At 41.2% G+C, this 21,234-nt stretch overlaps 1 protein-coding gene across 2 annotated transcripts; it reads left to right on the plus strand.

Annotated features, from left to right (window-relative positions):
- The first annotated feature begins 892 nt into the window (after nt 1–892).
- On the plus strand, nt 893–19,841 carry LOC110504943 (transmembrane 9 superfamily member 2). 2 transcript variants are annotated; one of them, XM_021583838.2, is made up of 18 exons: nt 893–1,193; nt 3,168–3,235; nt 4,252–4,345; nt 4,581–4,708; nt 4,976–5,105; nt 5,408–5,535; nt 5,893–6,004; nt 6,135–6,214; nt 6,744–6,849; nt 7,116–7,163; nt 7,547–7,679; nt 8,493–8,612; nt 8,854–8,911; nt 9,025–9,184; nt 9,397–9,548; nt 9,732–9,843; nt 10,045–10,216; nt 18,985–19,841. In XM_021583838.2, the coding sequence occupies exons 1-18, from the start codon at nt 1,062–1,064 to the stop codon at nt 19,050–19,052; spliced, it is 2,001 nt and encodes a 666-aa protein (XP_021439513.2). In that variant the 5' UTR covers nt 893–1,061; the 3' UTR covers nt 19,053–19,841. The 2 variants fall into 2 exon arrangements, with proteins under 2 accessions (XP_021439513.2, XP_021439514.1); XM_021583839.2 differs by lacking the exon at nt 7,116–7,163.
- The last annotated feature ends 1,393 nt before the right edge of the window (nt 19,842–21,234 follow it).

The raw sequence follows: 21,234 nt of genomic DNA on the forward strand, positions 1-21,234 counted from the left end.
CTTTGCTTATTTCAGCTGTTCTTGCCAAAATATGGAATTGGTCTTTTACCAAATAGGGCAATCTTCTGTATACCACCCGTACCTTGTCACAACACAACTGATTGGCTCAAACGCATTAAGGAAAGATATTCCACAAATTAACGTTTAACAAAGCATTCCTTTGTTAAAGAGATTTGAAACAAGATATAATTGATATTGGGTAGAGGTTAGGCCAAATGTAAGATGTCAGGGCTATTTTGATAGATGTGTGTGTAACCGATGTGAAATGACTAGCTAGTTAGCGGTAGTGCGCGCTAAGAGCGTTTCAATCGGTTACGTCACTCGCTCTGAGGGGGCCGCGGCTTTTGTGGCGCGATGGGTAAAGATGCTTCGTGGGTGTCAGTTGTTGATGTGTGCAGAGGGTCCCTGGTTCGGGGCGAGGAGAGGGACGGAAGTTAAACTGTTACATGTGGCAGAAGAGATGGGACTGAGCACAATGGTCGGCATTTATATGCCCTCCAAAGAAAGGTTGGTGGACCAAGATTCAAAGGTCAGATTCGGAAGAGAGAGGTGGTGTTTGCTCGAATTTGCTTAGGACATTGAACTTGTAATTAATTACATCTGGTTGCCAAGCAAGTGAATGGTTTGCATCTGGAGTGTATGGTCGATTGAAACGGTGGAGCATGTGTTGTTATATTGTTGTAAGTATGTTGAAGAGAGGGAAAGATTGAAGTGTGGGGTCATTGAGGTTGGAATGGGTTTGGAAGGCGATGGGGGAGGGTCAATTAGAACTTAGTAGGGATCTTTTTTATTTTCTCAGAAGTACTGAGCTAGGTAGGAGGATTTAGAAATGTTGTAAACCGTAATCGACCACACTCCAGCACAGTAGGTGGCGGCATGCACATTTAATGTTGGTTTGCGGACAGCCATTACATCATAGAAGAAGTAGCGTTGGACGCTAGCTAATTATCTAAGCTCAACTGGCTGACAAGCTGGCTAGCTAACGTTATTTTTCCTCGCAGAAACAAAAACGGAACTAGCTACATACCAAGTGAATTGAAATTAGAAACAAAACCGGGACAATGAAGACGCGGATAGACACTGAATTTGTACTTGTGTTCACGTTAGTTGCCTTTAGTACTTGTTCAGGATTCTACCTTCCGGGTTTAGCCCCAGTGAGTTTTTGTGAAGATAAAGGAGGCGATGATTGTCAGGTACATTTACACATTTGGTCATTTTTTACGGACTGACATGGTCGCACGTGGTTATTTCGCTGTAAACTAACTAGTTTGTGCATCAAATTGACGGTTTAATGTTACATTTGTTTTTTGTTTATTTCCTTCCGACTGGCTAGCTAGTTACGGGGTTTGTTCCTAGCGTTATTTAGCTAGCTGCATGCTAATCAAGTGACAGATACTGTTGCACTAGCTACCAAAGCTATTCACTAGCTAAACTACCAAACATTAACGTAACGTTAACAGTTGTTGCTAGCTGACTAGTCTTGATTTGAAGTGGTTTACATTATTAGTTAGTCTGCAACTTGTCCGTCACGGCTGGCTAGTAAGATAACTACAAAACATTTGCTCTTGAGAACCCAAGGCATTCTGCCTTATCTCAAGCAAGGTTCTCAGTTGTAAGCACTGCTTACCGGTATAACCATGTTAACTACAATCCCGATACTGTTTTAACGTTTAGAAACGCCAATCACCACTTGCGATACCGTTTTCGAAACATATGGAACTTATATTTTCTGAGAATCTTAAAAATAAAGGCATACACTTACTGTATGTAGCAGGTTTGAACAGATCAATATGGCTTTTTACGTCCAGCCGACGAACTAACGTTACACTCCCCAGTTATTCTAAGGGAACAGGTGGACATGCTAGATGGCTAATTAACACAGACAGTCGCCTCTCTGTCCTCCTTAAACAAGGACTGTAACATGGAGGTATGACCATGTGGGAACCCTAATCCCCATAAAGGGTGTGTAGTAATTTAACCTCTAGTTTTCATAAAATTATTTACTGGCTGATATGAAAGATAAGTCAATTGTTTCCAAAACCGTACAGCAAAATATGCGTGTTAAAGGCCCAGTGCAGTCAGAAACGTGATATCTCCGTGTTTATCTCCACACTGAGGTTGGACTAATATTGTGAAAATGATAATGCCCTTTTAGTGTGAGTAAGAGCTGTTCCTAACCTCTGGCAATAACAGCTAATTATCAGTCCTCCCCTCCACCACTCAGACCACTCCCAGATAGTCCTAGCAAAATTCTTGCTTGAGAAATTACCCTAAGAAGCTATTTTTGAAAAAAAAAATGAAAACAATCACAGTAATGTACTTAAAGGTGCTACGCATTTTTGCTTTATTTTTCCGTGGCTATTTCTTAAAATGTCCATAATATATCTGGCGCTAATAGTGGTACGTTAGTGTTTCACAGTATTATTTAATCGCCAGTGTTGTGATCGGCCATGAAATTCGCCAAAACCACTGTTCGAAGCTGGTGGACCAAAACCAACTGTCGTTTTCGTCCACCGGTTTCAAACAACTGTAAAAATGATATTTGTTGTTACAATGATTCCCTACACCATTCAGTGCTTGTTGTATTATTAAACTGACTTCAAAACACAGGCATCTGTGTGTTTATGACCTAAATTACATGCGCGTGTACAGTATATTCGTAGCATCTGTCAACCCATGTTAGTAGTTGCATATTAGATCTCCCCTCTTTCTACATTCCTAACGGATATTTTCTGTCACATCCGCTTGCATGTGCGTGTTGACAAATGTGTTTTCCCGCTAATTGCATTATGGACGGAACATTCGCGCGTAGCCTTCTGCCTTGTGCGTAATGCTGCGCTTATAATGTGATTAAATAATATAAATGTCTATCAACATGACGGATGCATGCATACTAACCGTAGTCTTGCAAGTGTTTGCAAGGTTTAGTGCATGTGCCAGGTGATCTAAATCGCAACTTCTGCACCGGCGCTCAAAAAAGTTGGGTAAAAATGTTCGATCATTTTAAGGATCAACCCCATGGACAATCGTTGGAGTATATTATAATTTTATTCAACACTTTTGCTTCTAAGTTAATCTTCCATGTTTGGGCAGTGCTTTGACTGTAAGTGGTATCGCACAGATTTATTAGGCAACATGCCTGTATGACCATCTCTCTCCTTCCTTAGACTCTCATCCAGCTGTTTGTGAATCGCTTGGACTCAGTGGAATCAGTTCTGCCCTATGAATATGACGTGTAAGTAGTAGCCAAGGTTATTATAGTTGTGTTTTTATTTCTATTAGATCTTTGATTTTTATTTGAAATTCTGTTTGGTTTCAGTTTCAGACTTGATTGGCTAGTTGTTATTTAGTTCAGTTGTATACAAATATTTCATTTTTATATGATTTATTTTGTGTTAGTGTTAGGGACTGAAAGCATGCATGTGAGGTAATTTCCAGTTCATAAGAGCATGTCAAATTTGGTGTCAGTTGAAAGCGAAGAGTCTAAATAAAAAATAAATAAATAAAGGCATACAGTGCATTTGGAAAGTAATCAGACCCCCTGAAGTTTTCAAAATAGTGTTACGTTACAGGCTTATTCTAAAATGGATGAAATACTAATTTCCCCTCATCAATCTACACACAATACCCCATAATGACAAATGAAAATAGGTTTTTAAAAACAGAAATGCGTTATTTACATAAGTATTCAGTCCCTTTGCTATGAGACTTGAAATTGAGCTCGAATAAGCACACGCCTATCTAGATAAGGTCCCAGAGTTGACAGAGCAAAAACCAAGCCATGAGGTCGAAGGAATTGTCCATAGAGCTCCGAGACAGGGTTGTGTTGAGGCATCGATCTTGGGAAGATTACCAAAAAAATGTCTGCAGCATTGAAGGTCCCCAAGAAGGTCCTCCATCATTCTTAAATGGAAGAAGTTTGGAAACACCAAGACTCTTCCAAGAGCTGGCCATCTGGCTAAACTGAGCAATCGGGGGAGAAGGGCCTTGGTCAGCGATGTGGCCCGATGGTCACTCAAACAAACTGAACATAATACATGACTGTTTTTATTTTAGTTAGTTTTGGAGTCATAGATAATAGTTTGAGTATATTCTTTATTTTAATTTTTACAACATTTTCTCTTCATGATTAATTCAAGTTTTTATTTACTTTAACTTTGGCGGCAGCTCTGGCTGGTACATACCTCTGTCTACCGTATCTTACTTTTGTTAGATCATTGCACATTCATTGTCAACAAATTTATTTCACAGCTTTGACTTCTGCAAAGATGACAACGAGAGGAGACCGTCTGAGAACCTGGGCCAGGTGCTATTTGGTGAGAGAATTGAGACGTCGCCATACAAGGTAGGGCACCTCTGTCATCACAGGTTTCATTGATAGTCTGACATGTACCACCAGGCTTTAATTACACTAAAGGTCCTCTGGGCCCAGCTTTTCAGGTATTGGATTCCATTGTTTTGTGTTGCTCAATCACTCCAGACAAGACCGGCTATTCAAGCTGCCCTGTTCTTCCTGTTATACCCATTTATGTGTTACTTTATGGCAGTGTCAAGAGTTTTTATTCTTCACTTTCCTTCAGTTCTCATTCAAAAAAGACGAGAAATGCAAGAAATTGTGCACCAAAACCTATGTGAAGGATAAAACTGAGGATAAGAACATGCTGGACTTCCTCAAGAGAGGAATGCAGTTGAACTACCAGCACCATTGGTGAGCTAATCATTCTCCTTCTCCTGAATAGGTTGAGATACTTGTAGTTAATTCTACAGAAAATGGGTCTGCTTACCCCCAGGCATAGTAAGGCCCCTTAGCATGATACGAATCCTATACAAGAGGTTAACACTATTTTTGCACAGCATTTGGTTAGACAGGTGGATGAACGGGAGACAGATTTGTGTCAACCAAATCACTTGCAGGGCTTTTCCAGTTTGAGAGTTTTTTTAAATTGGGTTAAACAAAATATGTGTTTGTTTTCAGGATTGTTGACAACATGCCAGTCACCTGGTGCTATGATGTGGAAGACAGTCAGAAATACTGCAATCCTGGATTCCCCATTGGCTGCCTCGTCACCACCGAAGGGCGCGCTAAAGATGCCTGTGTCATCAATGTGAGCCATACTTTTACAATATCTCACACACAGGATGGTTGCCCAATATCTATCTGATAACACCAGAGATTGTAGCTATGCCAATTCTAGTTCAGGGCAGGCTGTGTTGTGAAATGGTAATATTCAGTAGTAACAACATCATTAGGTTGGACCATGAGTGGGGTGAGTGTGTCGTATTAGGGTGAGTCAGTGAGTCGTGCTGTTTTTATAATAGCTCTAATGATAACCTACTTTGAATATGATTGTGTTTAGTATGCACTATGTAATATGGGGTAATTGACTGGAATCTTTTCTCTTTTCAGTCCGAGTTCAACAAGAAGAACACATTTTACATCTTCAACCACGTGGACATCAAATTGACCTACCACAATGGGGAAGGGGAGGGGTGGAGAGGAGCTCGCCTGGTGGCTGCCACACTGGAGCCCAAGAGGTAAGAATTTCAGACGGCCAGATGGCGTGTAAATCAGGTGATGTATGAGCACATCTATTCCATTTTCATTAGCCGCACTTGAACATACTGGTGCTTCCATAGGTGGCCATGAATATGCACTGTTCTATACTCGATGAACAACTGTCTGCCACGTACGGTTGTTTAATATTATTGTTGATTAGTGTCATTTCCACATTTCACCAGAGGAGTCCAAAACTCCTACTTTTTTTGCACTGCAGCGTGCATCTAGACAAGCAGAGTTTCATATGAAGCACTGGAAAGCCCCCAACTTTATAATACTTTTTGAAATAGTTTTGTGTTGTAGCTAGTGGTCTTGTGTGTTTGTGTGATTGACAGTATCAACAATGCTGACGCTGACAAACCTACATGTGAAGGCCCTCCCATGGAAGTTCCTGGAGAGTTTAGCAGTGATGTGAAAATCACCTACACCTACTCTGTCAGCTTCGAGGTACATTAGAACAGTTAACCACAAATTATTTGTTTTACACATACAAGTACACCATGTGTTTGGTCAACAGCATAGTTCATAGAAGCATTAAAGTATTCTCTTTCTCAAATAATCATTTCTTCATTCACAGGAAAACAATGACATCAAGTGGGCCTCTAGATGGGACTACATTTTGGTCTCCATGCCTCACACCAACATCCAGTGGTTCAGGTACGCTAGGTCTCAGGTACGCTAGGTCTCAGGTACGCTCGGTCTCAGGTACGCTAGGTCTCAGGTACGCTAGGTCTCAGGTACGCTAGGTCTCGCAACACTCAGCCTTGATAAGGGACTTACAGCACAGAAGTAGAGAAAATGTCTAACAGGCCTCTGAGAAGGCCCTTCCTTATATCCTAATCAGCAGACAACTGTTCTGTAAACACCAGCCTGAGAGACTTGTAATGAAGTCAAAACCAAAAGGCAGTGACGTTTCCAGTCAATCACTATCAATAGATATGAGTTTAATCCATAACATACAGCATCTAGTCTAGTGACCAACCTGCACCTTAAATGTCACAAATGGAACACTGGAAATCATGTCTTAACAAACTCCAAATATGCTAAACAGAATGTTGATCACTCTAAATGTAATAGGAACTTTAGTCTTGTTAAATATTCCCATTCCAGTGCTGTTATACAGTAGATTAGAATGTGGTGCTCTTCTGCTGTCATGTTAATGGCGCATGGCTTGTGTTCCTTCCAGCATCATGAACTCTCTGGTCATCGTGCTCTTCCTGTCTGGCATGGTGGCTATGATAATGCTGAGGACCCTGCACAAGGACATCGCCAGGTACAACCAGGTGGACCAGGTAAAGAAACACACAAAGCAGCTCTTTGAGACACTCACCATCTCACTTCTCTGACCGTCAAACTATACGATCGTATGGAACCAAGTTACATGCAGCAAAACAGAACTGGATTATTCAGTTGTGTTCCATTGTACGCAAAGGAATCCTTCATGAGTGAATGGGGCAGATGGACGTGGCAGAAGATTCCTCTGCCAAAAGTCATTTATGTTCTGTATGTTGCCGAACCACAAGCATGAAACCTTTGTTGTAACATTTCATATTCACAGGAAGAGTTGATAAAGGCTCCACCACCACAAGGAAAATCCATATTCTATGTAAGGAAAGCCATTTGAGCACAAATTGGGGATTGTTGGTGTGATTTCTGGGAGCTACCTCTTGAAGTGTTATATAACTTGTAAACCTTTTAAAATGTGGTGTAGTGCAGGCCATCATTTACAGCTGAACAGTCCTTTGAATAAAAAAAATATTAAAAAATCTTAACCACCTCTGCTATTGGGCTAAACTGAGTTCCTGTCTACACCATAATTTACAGCCATTGGCTAACATGGTCATGTGGTTTTTGCTACACTAGCAGGTGTTATATGGGCTAATGAGTCCCTCTTGGTGATTGGCTGATCCGTAACGAAGCAATTTGAATATGCATAAATTTGACCATTCCATTGGTTCTGATTGGTTGTGGTGCACTCTAACCCAACAGGAGGATGCCCAGGAGGAGTCTGGGTGGAAGCAGGTGCACGGGGATGTGTTTAGGCCTCCCAGGAAGGGCATGCTGCTTTCTGTGTTCCTCGGCCAGGGAACCCAAATCTTCATCATGACCTTCATCACCCTCTGTAAGTAACTCTTCCTCAGATGCTTTAAAACCTCATAAGGATCTGACCCTTTTCTTTTAAATTTTTGCCTAAAATGACATACCCAAATCTAACTGCCTGAAGCAAGGATATGCATATTCTTGATACCATTTGAAAGGAAACACTTTGAAGTTTGTGAAAATGTTAAATTAATGTAGGAGAATATAACACATATATATATATATATATATATATATATTTTGTTGTAGAAAGGCCATAATGTATTATTCCAGCCCAGGCTCAATTTAGAATGTGGCCACAAGATGGCAGCAGTGTATGTGGAAAGTTTTAGACTGATCCAATGAAACATTGCATATCTGTTAGATGTTATATCAAGACTGTCCAAATGTGCCTAATTGGTTTATTAAAACATTTTCAAGGTCATAATTGTGCAGTCTCCTCAAGCAATAGTATGGTATTCTTTCACTGTAATAGTAACTGTAAATTGGACAGTGCAGTAAGATTAACAAGAATTTAAGCTTTCTGCCCATATCAGATATGTCTGTCCTGGGATTTTTTTTTGTTACTTACAACCTCATGCTAATCACATTAGTCTACGTTAGCTCAACCATCTCGTGGTGGGGACACCGATCCCGTGGAGGTTAATAAGCAACGTAAAATCACAATGCCTTACAGCATCTTCAGAAGATGGTTTATTCAACATGAACTCAAGTCTACATGACCTATAGGGAAGAGTTTTTAATGGCGTAATAATCATTCTCTTATTGACATTTTACTAGAGTAATAGTGGTAGTATTCTCTGTAGTGATGGTGACATCGGTTTGACTCCTCTAGTCCTGGCCTGCCTGGGGTTCCTGTCTCCAGCTAACCGAGGGGCTCTGATGACCTGTTCTGTGGTGCTGTGGGTTCTGCTGGGCACCCCTGCAGGATACGTGTCAGCACGCCTCTACAAGAGTAAGCCCCATTTGACATACTCATCAACGAACCACCCGTGAATTCATTTAATAAGATTGAGTTTGAGAAGGAAATGATATGAATGCAAAACAAATCATTTCAGGGCATTTCAGTGATCAGGACAGTATGATATTCCCTCCAACCATTCAGTTAGATATGTATTTCTGCCTGAATAGTCTGTGTTCTGTATGCCCAGTTTATAGCTTATGATTTGAACCCTTATTTCCCCATGTGTCCTCAGCTTTCGGTGGTGAGAAATGGAAGACCAATGTCCTGTTGACAGCACTGTTGTGTCCAGGGTAGGTCAGCTGTTCGCTGTATGTACTGTAACATCCAAAGCTGCATTCATTTGATATTCTCCTTAACAGGGAGATATGTACAGAGGCTTCACATCTGTCTCTCCCTTCCCCAGGATTGTGTTTGCAGACTTCTTCCTGATGAACCTGATCCTGTGGGTGGAAGGCTCGTCAGCTGCCATCCCCTTCGGCACGCTGGTGGCCATCTTAGCTCTGTGGTTTGGTATCTCCGTGCCCCTCACCTTCATCGGTGCTTACTTCGGCTTCAAGAGACCCGTGAGTCTCAAATCAGATCCCCTTGTCCATGGAATCTTATTCATTATGATTTAATTGGCAAAACTGGCCCTAGATCAGCACAACTACTTTGAGCTGGATTATGAATACGGGCCCTGATATTTTGTCCACTTTAAAAGCCAGCCCTTTCTAATATGGTGTACAACTTTCCATTTCTTGATGAGTTGCCACCCCTCTCTTGCTCCATTCTACAGGCCATTGAGCAGCCGGTGAGAACCAACCAGATCCCCAGACAAATCCCAGAACAGTCGTTCTTCACCAAGCCTGTCCCCGGCATCGTCATGGGGGGCATCCTGCCCTTCGGCTGCATTTTCATCCAGCTCTTCTTCATCCTCAATAGCATCTGGTAGGAAGCCATTTCTATTATATAAAACAACTGTAATGCTGTTGTGTGTGTCCTGTCACCTGTCCGACCGTCTGTCTGTTGCTGATCTTTCTGGTAGAACCGACTCGCCTGCTGGGAGACTTGTTTGACTGACTTCATTGATTGATGTAATAGTTAGTTAAATGTTTTTATCTTCTGTTCCAGGTCTCACCAGATGTACTACATGTTTGGTTTCCTCTTCCTGGTCTTCATCATCCTCCTCATCACCTGCTCTGAGGCTACCATCCTGCTATGCTACTTCCACTTGTGTGCGGAGGTGAGAGGAAACCATACTATTCAGTGCCTTCTTTCAGAATGGCCTACTGAAACGTGTAGGTGTACATTTACTGTAATGTGGACGATGGTGTACTAGGAAACACCATTAAACATTTACCAGGGTAACTGCTTCAACCATAATAGCCAACGTAATAACTCTTTCAAATCCAGAATGTCTGTAGCGTAACCTTGTTTCCTGTAGGACTACCACTGGTGGTGGCGTTCGTTCCTGACCAGCGGTTTCACGGCCGTCTACCTGTTCGTCTACGCCGTCCACTACTTCTTCTCCAAGCTGCAGATCGTAGGAGCCGCCAGCACCATCCTCTACTTCGGCTACACCTCCATCATGGTGCTCATCTTCTTCCTCTTCACAGGTGAGTGGTCTGGGAACACTGCGTGAGCGAGGTTTATGAACGTGATAGTTAAACAGGCCGGTGTGCGTCTCAATGAACCATTAGCTTGTATTATTTGCAAAGACCTGTCCTATTGTTTGTTCATGGACTATGATTAAGAGGCGTTAACCCGCCCGTCCTTCAACACACACCGCTTGCAGTTTTATGAATGGCGGTGACAAATTTTCTGGAGTAGCGATCTGTCCCAGAGGCATTGTGTTGTAAAGACTATAAGCGGGAGAAGGAGGTGGGGATTGTGTGAAGAAGCCGGGTTGATTAACATCAAAGGGGCTGCTCAGCCCGGCCCTGTACACACTTGCTAGGATCCAGGAACCCTATCCCGTTCCAGTGACGACAGACCAAGGAATGCGCAAGTATTGTTTGCTCAACCCCCCTCCCCCCGTGACAGGCGTCACACCTCTGGTTCCTCTAGTTTTACTGGCAGTACAGCTGTACTTTGCTAAATGCACTTAGACTTTTACCGCAGACATTTCCTTCTTACGGCAACATTTTAAAGAAGTCTCCTTGGAGATGCTGGAGTGCATCCTTTAAACTGAGACCAAATAAAGACTCATCATTTTTTAAATGTTCTTGATCATAATGGTAAATGAACGGTGTGCAGCTTGTAGTCTTAATGTGGTCATTTATACTGCAGAGGAATACAAACCAGTCTTCTAAATGGGTTGTATTTAGTGGCTTTCCCTCTTCCTGGTTCCTGTGCCAAGTTTGGCACTGAGCAGCTCATTCATATGCTGAGAGGAGGGAGAAAGGCCAGACAGACTGTGTTCCACACAGTGAACTCCTCCCACTACTTAATGGAAAAGAGCTGGTCGTAGGAGCTGTGGAGGAACAGCACTCAGCCATGCTCTCTGACCACCTCTCCATGTTCCTACTCTTAAATTATACATGTTCATCTATAGTATTCATCAAACCTGATTATTTTTTTGTAATACATTTTAGCCAAGCTCAAGATCAACAGACCCTCCCCTGGTCTCCTCAGTGGGACATTTGACTGGATTTGACCTATTATTAGCTCTATTAAAACCGAGCACGCGTTTTAAACAAACGAATACCGGACGTATTTGTGAATTGCTGCTTGTAGTAGTTGATCAATGGTTAGCCCTCCTATAGGTGTTGGTTTTAGAGAGAGGGTAGTTTTCGTCTCCTAGAAAATAAGCGTGAGGCAGCGCCCAATTTACCAGTTGCCATGGATTCTAATAGATGCACCAGCATCCCTGACTACGGCTGTTATGGCAACTTTCCCTCGCCGGCACTGAAAATATATAGCTGTGTACCAGGAGGAGAGCAATGTGGGCGATTACTGGGTATCCACACTCACAACAACAATACTGCCTCTCACCCTCTTTCCTTCCTGTGATGTGGAACGGGTAGAAATGGACACAGGGTTGACATGGTAACGGCACTTCGACCCCGTCTGGCCTTTGCTTACACACACACACCACACACACACTTGTGACCTAGGACACAATTTAAGGAAAGTCAATACAAAACTACTCCTGAAGTAATGAGTTTCTCTCTCCCGAAATATTATATAGACCTATGATCTTATGGCGACCTCCTATCAGATGGATCCTAATAAATCAAGTTAAAATCATAGGCATTTATCGTCTTAAGGGCCAGATGTAGCCTATATCACCGAAACAGTGTCAGCCTCCATCTTAAGACTGCGATAAGCAATATTGGGATGGGCTGGCAGAAGATCCATCAATCTAAAATAACGGGCCTTCATCGGAATAATTCTAATCTGCCCCATTTCAGATTTTTACCGAATCCTCGTCCTTCCCATTTCACCTCGTCTCAACTTTGTTCAGAACTTAATCCAGGAGTCTCTTGTATGGCTCTCATTGAGCCGTCAGATACGGGTGTTCAACGTTTAAAAAAAAAAAAATGAATTTTCTCCCAGGATTTTGCCCAATTAAATTGTTCTCTCCAGAGAGGAGCTCAAACATCAATGTCACTTCATTTCCACTCTGACAAACTGAATGGTTTATATGTACAGGTAACAGCCAAAATAAATTAAGCATTAATATAAAGTGTCTTGATAGGGCGTTGAGACAGAACAGCTTCAATGCACCTTGGCATACACAATATATACAAAAGTATGTGGACATCCCTTCAAATTAGTGGATTCGGCTAGTTCAACCACATCCGTAGCTGACAGGTATAAAATCGAGCAAACAGCCAGGCACTCTCCATAGACAAAGATTGGCGGTAGAATGGTCTTACTAAAGCGCTCAGTGTATTTCAACGTGGCACGGTCATAGGATGCCACCTTTCCAACAAGTCAGTTCGTTAGATATAGGCTCAGCCTCAAAGTGGAAGGCCACACAAGCTCACAGAACAGGGCTGAAGCGAGTAAAAACCGTCTGTCCTCGTTTGCAACACTCACTACCCAGTTCCAATCTGCCTCTGGAAGTAACGTCAGCACAATAACTGTTCGTCGGGAGCTTCATGAAATTGGTTTCCATGGCTGAGCAGCCGTACACAAGCCTATGATCACCATACGCAATGCCAAGTGTCAGCTGGAGTGGTGTAAAGCTCGCCGTCTGGGGTGATGAATCACGTTTCACCATCTGGCAGTCTTACAGACGAATCTGGGTTTGGCGGATGCCAGGAGAACATTACCTGCCCCAATGCATAGTGACAACTGAAGTTTTGATGCTAGCCCCAGGCCATGGCATATGGCTTGCATCATTTTCATGCTCAACAAACCTTTCAGTGAATTGTCATCCTATGGAGGGGCATAGCCATGGTATCCAAAATAATGGTCTGCCCAGCATTTTTTAGACATGACCCTAGGCATGATGGGATGCTAATTGCTTAATTAAGGAACCATACCTGTGTGGAAGCACCTGATTTGTATCTGTCATTTCTCAAGTGTTTCCATTGTTTTGGCAGCTATGTGGCTGTAAAAGACCTGTACAGTTTGTACATTACACCCATGTCATACAGTGTATTTACAGTCCTTCAGAAATTATTCACACCCTTTGACTTTTTACACATCTTACTCTTACAGCCTGAATTGTTTTTGTTTACTGGCCTACACACAGTACCCCATAATGTCAGTGGATTTTTCATATTTTTTGTTGCCATTTTTACAAATTAATAAAAAGCTGAGATGTCTTGAGTCAATAAGTATTCAACCCCTTTGCTATGGCAAGCCTAAATAAAAGTAAAACATTTGCTTAACTAGTCACCTAATAAGTTGCACTCTGTGTGCAATAGTGTTTAACATACTTTTTGAATGACTACATCTCTGTAACCCACACATACAATTATCTGTAAGGGAGGTTTTCCAATGCCTCGCAAAGAAGGACATCTATAGAGAACCACAGTATGAGTCATAATACCCATTAAAATCTAGCGGTCAAACAAGGAAATGGTTCCAATTTGTTTTTCACCATTCATTTTTCCCATAGAGTATTTTAAAAACACTTAAATACGGGCTGGGTTTCTTGTAGACTTACCCTGGCGTGATGTTTTGATAACTGTAAATGTCTCTAGGCCAAGGTGACTTAAAGGATAATGGAGAAATGTGGCACAATCCAGGTGTGGATTTTTTTTTTTTTAACTAGGCAAGTCGGTTAAGAATAAATTCTTATTTACAATGACGGCCTACACCGGCCACAACCGGACGATGCTGGGCCAATTGTGCGCCACCCTATGGGGACTCTCAATCACGGCCGGTTGTGATTCAGCATGGATTCGAACCAGGGTGTCTGTAGTGACGACTCTAGCGCTGAGATGCAGTGCATTAGACCGCTGCACCACTCGGGAGCCAACTTATCCAGAAAAACTCACAGCTGTAATCGCTGGCAAAGGTGCTTCTACAAAGTATTGACGCAGGGGTATGAATACTTATGGAAATGAGAGATTTCTGTATTTCATTTTTAATAAATGTGTTATTATGGGGTATTGTGTGTAGATGGGTAAGAAAATAATTATATACAGTCGTGGGCAAAAGTTTTGAGAATGACACATTGATTTCCACAAAGTTTTCTGCTTCAGTGTCTTTAGATATTTGTCAGATGTTACTGTGGAATACTGAAGTATAATTACAAGCATTTCAAAAGTGTCGAAGGCTTTTATTGACAATTACATGAAGTTGATGCAAAGAGTCAATATTTGCAGTGTTGACCCTTCTTTTTCAAGACCTCTGCAATCCGCCCTGGCATGCTGTCAATTAACTTCCACATCCTGACTGATGGCAGCCCATTCTTGCATAATCAATGCTTGGAGTTTGTCAGAATTTGTGGGTTTTTGTTTGTCCACCCGCCTCTTGAGGATTGACCACAAGTTCTCAATGGGATTAAGGTCTTGGGTAGTTTCCTGGCCATGGACCCAAAATATTGATGTTTTGTTCCCCGAGCCACTTAGAGCAACTTGCCATAAGTCAAGTGATTAACTATCATGCTGGAAAAGGCATTGTTAGTCACCAAACTGTTCCTGGATGGTTGGGAGAAGATGCTCTTGGAGGATGTGTTGGTACCATTCTTTATTCATGTATGTGTTCTTAAGCAAAATTGTGAGTGAGCCCACTCCCTTGGCTGAGAAGCAACCCCACACATGAATGGTCTCAGGATGCTTTACTGTTGGCATGACACAGGACTGATGGTAGGGCTCACCTTGTCTTCTCCGGACAAGCTTTTTTCCGGATGCCCCAAACAATCGGAATGGGGATTCATCAGAGAAAACAACTTTACCCCAGTCCTCAGCAGTCCAATCCCTGTACCTTTTGCAGAATATCAGTCTGTCCCTTATGTTTTTCCTGGAGAGAAGTGGCTTCTTTGATACCCTTCTTGACACCAGGCCATCCTCCAAAAGTCTTCGCCTCACTATGCATGCAGATGCACTCACACCTGCCTGCTGCCATTCCTGAGCAAGCTCTGTACTGGTGGTCCCCCGATCCCGCAGCTAAATCAACTTTAGGAGGTGGTCCTGGCGCTTGCTGGACTTTCTTGTGCGCCCTGAAGCCTTCTTCACAACAATTGAACCGCTCTCCTTGAAGTTCTTGATGATCTGATAAATGGTTGATTTTCGTGCAATCTTACTGGCGGCAATATCCTTGACTGTGAAGCCCTTTTTGTGCAAAGCAATAATGACGGCACGTGATTCCTTGCAGGTAACCATGGTTGACAGAGGAAGAACAATGATTCCAAGCACCACCCTCCTTTTGAAGTCTGTTATTCGAACTCAATCAGCATGACCGAGTGATCTCCAGCCTTGTCCTCGTCAACACTCACACCTGTGATAACGAGAGAATCACTGACATGTCAGCTGGTCCTTTTGTGGCAGGGCTGAAACGCAGTGGAAATGTTTTGGGGGGGATTTAGTTCATTTGCATGGCAAAGGGCCATTGCAATAATTTGTAATTCATCTGATCAATTTTCATAACATTCTGGAGTATATGCAAATTGCCATCATACAGAGGCAGCAGACTTTGAAAATGTAATATTTGTGTCATTCTCAACTTTTGGCCACGACTTTACAGTACCAGTCAAGTTTAGACATTCAAGTCATTCAAGAGTTGTTCTTTTTTTATTTGATTTTTTTTTTTTATTTTTTTTTTTTACATTTTTTTTATAGTGTTGATGTCTACACCTATTATTATACTATGAAATACCAAATATGGAATCATGTAGTAACCAGAAAAGTATGAAACAAATTAAAATATATTTTAGATTCTTCAGAAGTAGCCACCCTTTGCCTTGGTGACAGCTTTGCACACACTTGGGGTTCTCTCAACCAGCTTCACCTGGAATGCTTTTCCAACAGTCTTGAAGGAGTTCCCACATATGCTGAGCACTTATTGGCTGCTTTTCCTTCATTCTGCAGTCCAACTCATCCCAAACCATCTCAATTGAGTTAAGGTGGGGTGCTTTTTGGAGGCCAAGTCATCTGATGCATCACTCCATCACCCTCCTTCTGGGTCAAATAGACCTTATACAGCCTGAACGTGTGTTGGGTCATTGTCCTTTTGAAAACCAAATGATAGTCCCACTAAGCGCAAACTAGATGGGATGGCGTATCACTGCAGAATGCTGTGGTAGCCATGCTGGTGCCTTTTTGAATTCTAAATAAATAACTGACCGTGTCACCAGTAAAGCACCATCACACCTTCTACATGTTTCATGGTGGGAACCAACCACACATGCGGAGGAGATCAACCGTTCACCTATTCTGCGTCTCATAAAGAGAATCTCAAATTTGGACCCATCAGACCAAATTACAGATTTCCACCGCTCTAACATTGCTCATGTTTCTTGTCCCAAGCAAGTCTTCTTCATATTGGAGTCCTTTAGTAGTGGTTTCTTTGCAGAAATTCGACCATGAATGCCTGATTCACGCAGTCTCAACAGTTGATGTTGAGATGTCTGTTACTTGTGAAGCAGTTATTTGGGCTGCAATTTCTAAGACTGGTAACTAATGAACTTACCTCTGCTGCAGAATATAACTCTAGGTCTTCCTTTCCTGTGGTGGTCCTCATGAGAACCAGTTTCATCATAGCACTTGAAGGAACTTTCAAAGCTCTTGAAATTGTCTATTGACTGACTTTCATGTCTTAAAGTAATGATGGGCTGTCATTTCTTTGCTTATTTAAGATATTCATGCCATAATATGGACTTAGCCCTATTTGGTAAAATACCATCTTCTGTATACCAACCCTACCTTGTCACAACACAACTGATTGTCTCAAACGCATTAAGGAAAGAAATTCCACAAATTAACTTAACAAGGCACACCTGATAATTGAAATGTGTTCCAGACTACCTCATGAAGCTGTTTGAGAGAATGCCAAGTATGCAAAGCTGTCAAGGCAAAAGGTGGCTACTTTTAAGAATCTAAAATCAATTCTGATCTGTTTTAACACTTTTTTGGTTACTACATGATTCCATGTCTTATTTCATAGTTTTGATGTCTTCACTATTATTCTAAAATGTTGAAAATAGTACAAATAAAAACCCTTGAATGAGTAGTTGTGTGTCCAAACTTTTGACTGTGTGTGTTATTTAATCCATGTTGAATTCAGGCTGTAACGCAACAAAATGTGATATAAGTCAAATGGTATGAATTAGAGGTTGACCGATTAATCGGAATGGCTGATTTAATTAGGGCCGATTTCAAGTTTCCATAACAATCAGAAATCGGTATTTATGTGTGCCAATTTTGTAAAAAAAATGTTAAAAAAATATTATTTTACACTTTTATTTAACTAGGCAATTCAGTTAAGAACACATTCTTATTTTCAATGACTGCCTAGGAACGGTGGGTTAACTGCCTCGGTCAGGGGCAGAAAGACAGATTTTCACCTTGTCAGCTCGGGGGATCCAATCTTGCAACCTTACTCACAGTTAATAACTAGTCCAACTCAATAACGACCTGCCTCTCTCTCGTTGCACTCCACAAGGAGACTGACTGCCTGTTATGCAAATGCAGTAAGCCAAGGTAAGTTGCTAGCTAGCATTAAACTTATCTTATAAAAAAACAAATCAATCAATCATAATTACTAGTTAACTACACATGGTTGATGATATTACTAGCGTGTCCTGCGTTTGCAAATAATCTGACTGAGCATACAAGTATCTAAGTATCTGACTGAACGGTGTTAGGCAGAAGCAGGCGCGTAAACATTCATTCAAACAGCACTTTCGGGCGTTTTGCCAGCAGCTCTTCGTTGTGCGTCAAGCATTGCGCTGTTTGACTTCAAACCTATCAACTCCCGAGATGAGGCTGGTGTGAATGAAGTGAAATGGCTGGCTAGTTAGCGCGCGCTAATAGCGTTTCAAACTTCACTCGCTCTGAGCCTTGGGGTGGTTGTTTCCCTTGCTCTGCATGGGCAATGCTGCTTCGGTGTGTTGCTGTTTCGAGCCCAGGGAGGAGCGAGGAGAGGGACGGAAGCTATACTGTTACACTGGCAACACTAAAGTGCCTATAAGAACATCCAATAGTCAAAGGTTAATGAAATACAAATGGTATAGAGGGAAATAGTCCTATAATAACTACAACCTAAAACTTCTTACCAGGGAATATTGAAGACTCAGCTTTCATATGTTCGCATGTTCTGAGCAAGGAACTGAAACGTTAGCTTTCTTACATAGCACATATTGCACTTTTACTTTCTTCACCAACACTTTGTTTTTGCATTATTTAAACCAGATTGAACATGTTTCATTATCTACTTGAGGCTAAATTGATTTTATTGATGTATTATATTAAGTTAAAATAAATGTTAATTCAGTATTGTTGTAATTTATTTTTTAAATCTGCCGATTTTAATTGGTATCGGCTTTTTTGGTCCTCCAATAATCGGTATTGGCTTTTTTGGTCCTCCAATAATCGGTATCGGCTTTTTTGGTCCTCCAATAATCGGTATCGGCTTTTTTGGTCCTCCAATAATCGGTATCGGCTTTTTTGGTCCTCCAATAATCGGTATCGGCTTTTTTGGTCCTCCAATAATCGGTATCGGCTTTTTTTGGTCCTCCAATAATCGGTATCGGCTTTTTTTGGTCCTCCAATAATCGGTATCGGCTTTTTTGGTCCTCCAATAATCGGCATCGGCTTTTTTGGTCCTCCAATAATCGGTATCGACGTTGAAAAATCATAATCAGTCGACCTCTAGTATGAATACTTTCTGAAGGCACTGTATTATACTGAGTGTGTAATGTAGTGTTTATTTTGTATACAGCAGTACTGTGTCTAAGAGTTTCCCCCCCTATCTTCCTCCTCAGGCACAATTGGATTCTTTGCCTGCTTCTGGTTTGTAAATAAAATCTACAGTGTGGTGAAGGTGGACTAACGGAATGAGGGCCGGACTCCCTGCTCTCCCAGTGCAGCGCTTTTACAGTGACCGCTTTGAGGAAAGGAAGCCCTTTGAATGACTTGAAAACATCACGTCTCAGATCTAGAGGTGAAGCCCTCAAACTTGATATGTTGCGGTCGTAATTATTTTGGCTTTTACCATCTAAGATTAATTGACATTTTGATTTGAGTTGCACCTTGATCTACGAGGTGAGTTCCAAAGATCTAAGTTAGCGGGTGCCTGGTTAGGGGAGGGTGGTGAAGGATGTTCCAAAATGATGTTTTTCCCCATTTCTAATGTAAAAAAACAAACAAAAGTACTTTATTTTGCTTTTATATTCTCAGAAACCTAAACTTATATTTTTATTTTTCACCAACTCTGCTGTATTCAGAAGATGTGTTGATACTTAAAGAATGTCACCTCTATGGATCTGTCCTTTACAACATTTCTGTTTTGTTTTGTTTTTATATTTGTTTGGTGAGGTGAGGACGGGCTGTAGCATCCTAACCATTTAATGACCTGTACTATCGTTTTACAGTAATGGAATCTGTATAAATATCTGCAACTGACTCTGCCATGAAGAAATCTGTTTTTATTTTTCTGGCTATATTTTGGTTGATATGAAAATAAGAATATGTAGTTAGAAACACATCTTTATCGTAAATGGATTTGCTATAACAGTAGAAATGTAAGCCAAAGCTTATGACTCATGTTTTTTTTTGTTTGGATTGTAATATCTCACACAGCACAGGAGAATACAACTTGGTGGATGATGACGATACAGTATACCACATTTAGACATTTATTTCTTATTCGGTAACTTTCACTAGATGCATAAAACCTCTAATTTTCCCCACCTTTTTAAAGGGGCAAACCGGGATTGGTACATCCGTTTAATTTGGTTAAATCATATACAGCAGTTGATTTATTGAAGAATATAAGATGCCCAGCTGTTTACTAAAATAAGTGGCGCTGTGACCGCTTTTGTTTTTCAAATCTTGGATTGCCCCTTTTTTAAAGGCAAAGCATCAATCTCACTGCCACTCCATGGAAGGAGTTCTGATCAGCGTTGTTAAACTCTCGCTTTATTAATTTTTATAAATTAACTGTACACAAGCATCCTCAGACCAAGTTGAGGGGAAAAAAATATATAGAAATCTTCACAAATGTCTAGTTTTTAAAGAAGTACTGCATATAAAACATTCTGTTATTTACTTTAGTGTCACTATTTTACATGTTCAACGGGAAACATCACACAATACTTTACAATGGTGTTGGTGATGATTGCCTTCCTTTTGATGTTTGATTGTCAACTAGCACTCAAGGTCAATTACCTTTAAACAAAATGGCTGAAAATTGAGATTCTCAGCACTCAAGTCTATTTCACTCATACTTAACACTTCAGGCTCTCAACAACATGCATACAGATCACACTTACTGAAGGACTTCCACTCAGCAGAGATGACCCACTGCTGAAACTACTATATCGATACCATGTTTGTTTGTTAGCCAACAATTCTGTGATGAGCTCTCAGATGAACTTGCTTTAGATTGAACAATTACACTTGAAGTACTATTTAAAAAAAACAAGTATTGGTTCCTTAAGACCAGGGGCAGAGACTGCTCTTTCTACATGTACAGTCGGGTCCATAATTACTTGCACTCTTGATGAGGGGGGAAGACTGTATGAAATAAGTAATACAATAATGCATTAATACATATTGTATGTTAAAACAATTGGGAAATGATTTTATACTAATACAATTGATTGGATGATTAATTCAAAATGATTGGAACCCCTGTTTTCAATAAGCCAGCACCCTCCCCTTGTGAGGATAATGACATACTTTTTTCCTCAAATGTTCTATGAGATTGAAGGAAACGTTGGGAGGGATCTCAGACCATTCCTCCATACAGTATCTTTCCAGATCCTTCATATCCTTAGATCTGCTCTTATGGACTGTCCTATTCAATTCAAACCACAGGTTTTCAATGGGGTTCAAGTACAGATACTGTGATGGCCATTGCAAAATGTTGATTTTTTTTTTGTGGTCAGCTAACCATTTTATTTGTAGATTTTGATTGCTGATTGGGGTTATTGTCTTGCTGGAAGATCCACTTGCAGTCAAGTGTCCTGGTACCTGGTCAAGTTCATGATGCCGTTAACCTTAAGGGCCCC

The sequence above is a fragment of the Oncorhynchus mykiss genome, chromosome 31 (assembly GCF_013265735.2).
Source record: "Oncorhynchus mykiss isolate Arlee chromosome 31, USDA_OmykA_1.1, whole genome shotgun sequence".
NCBI classification, from domain to species: Eukaryota; Metazoa; Chordata; class Actinopteri; order Salmoniformes; family Salmonidae; genus Oncorhynchus; species Oncorhynchus mykiss.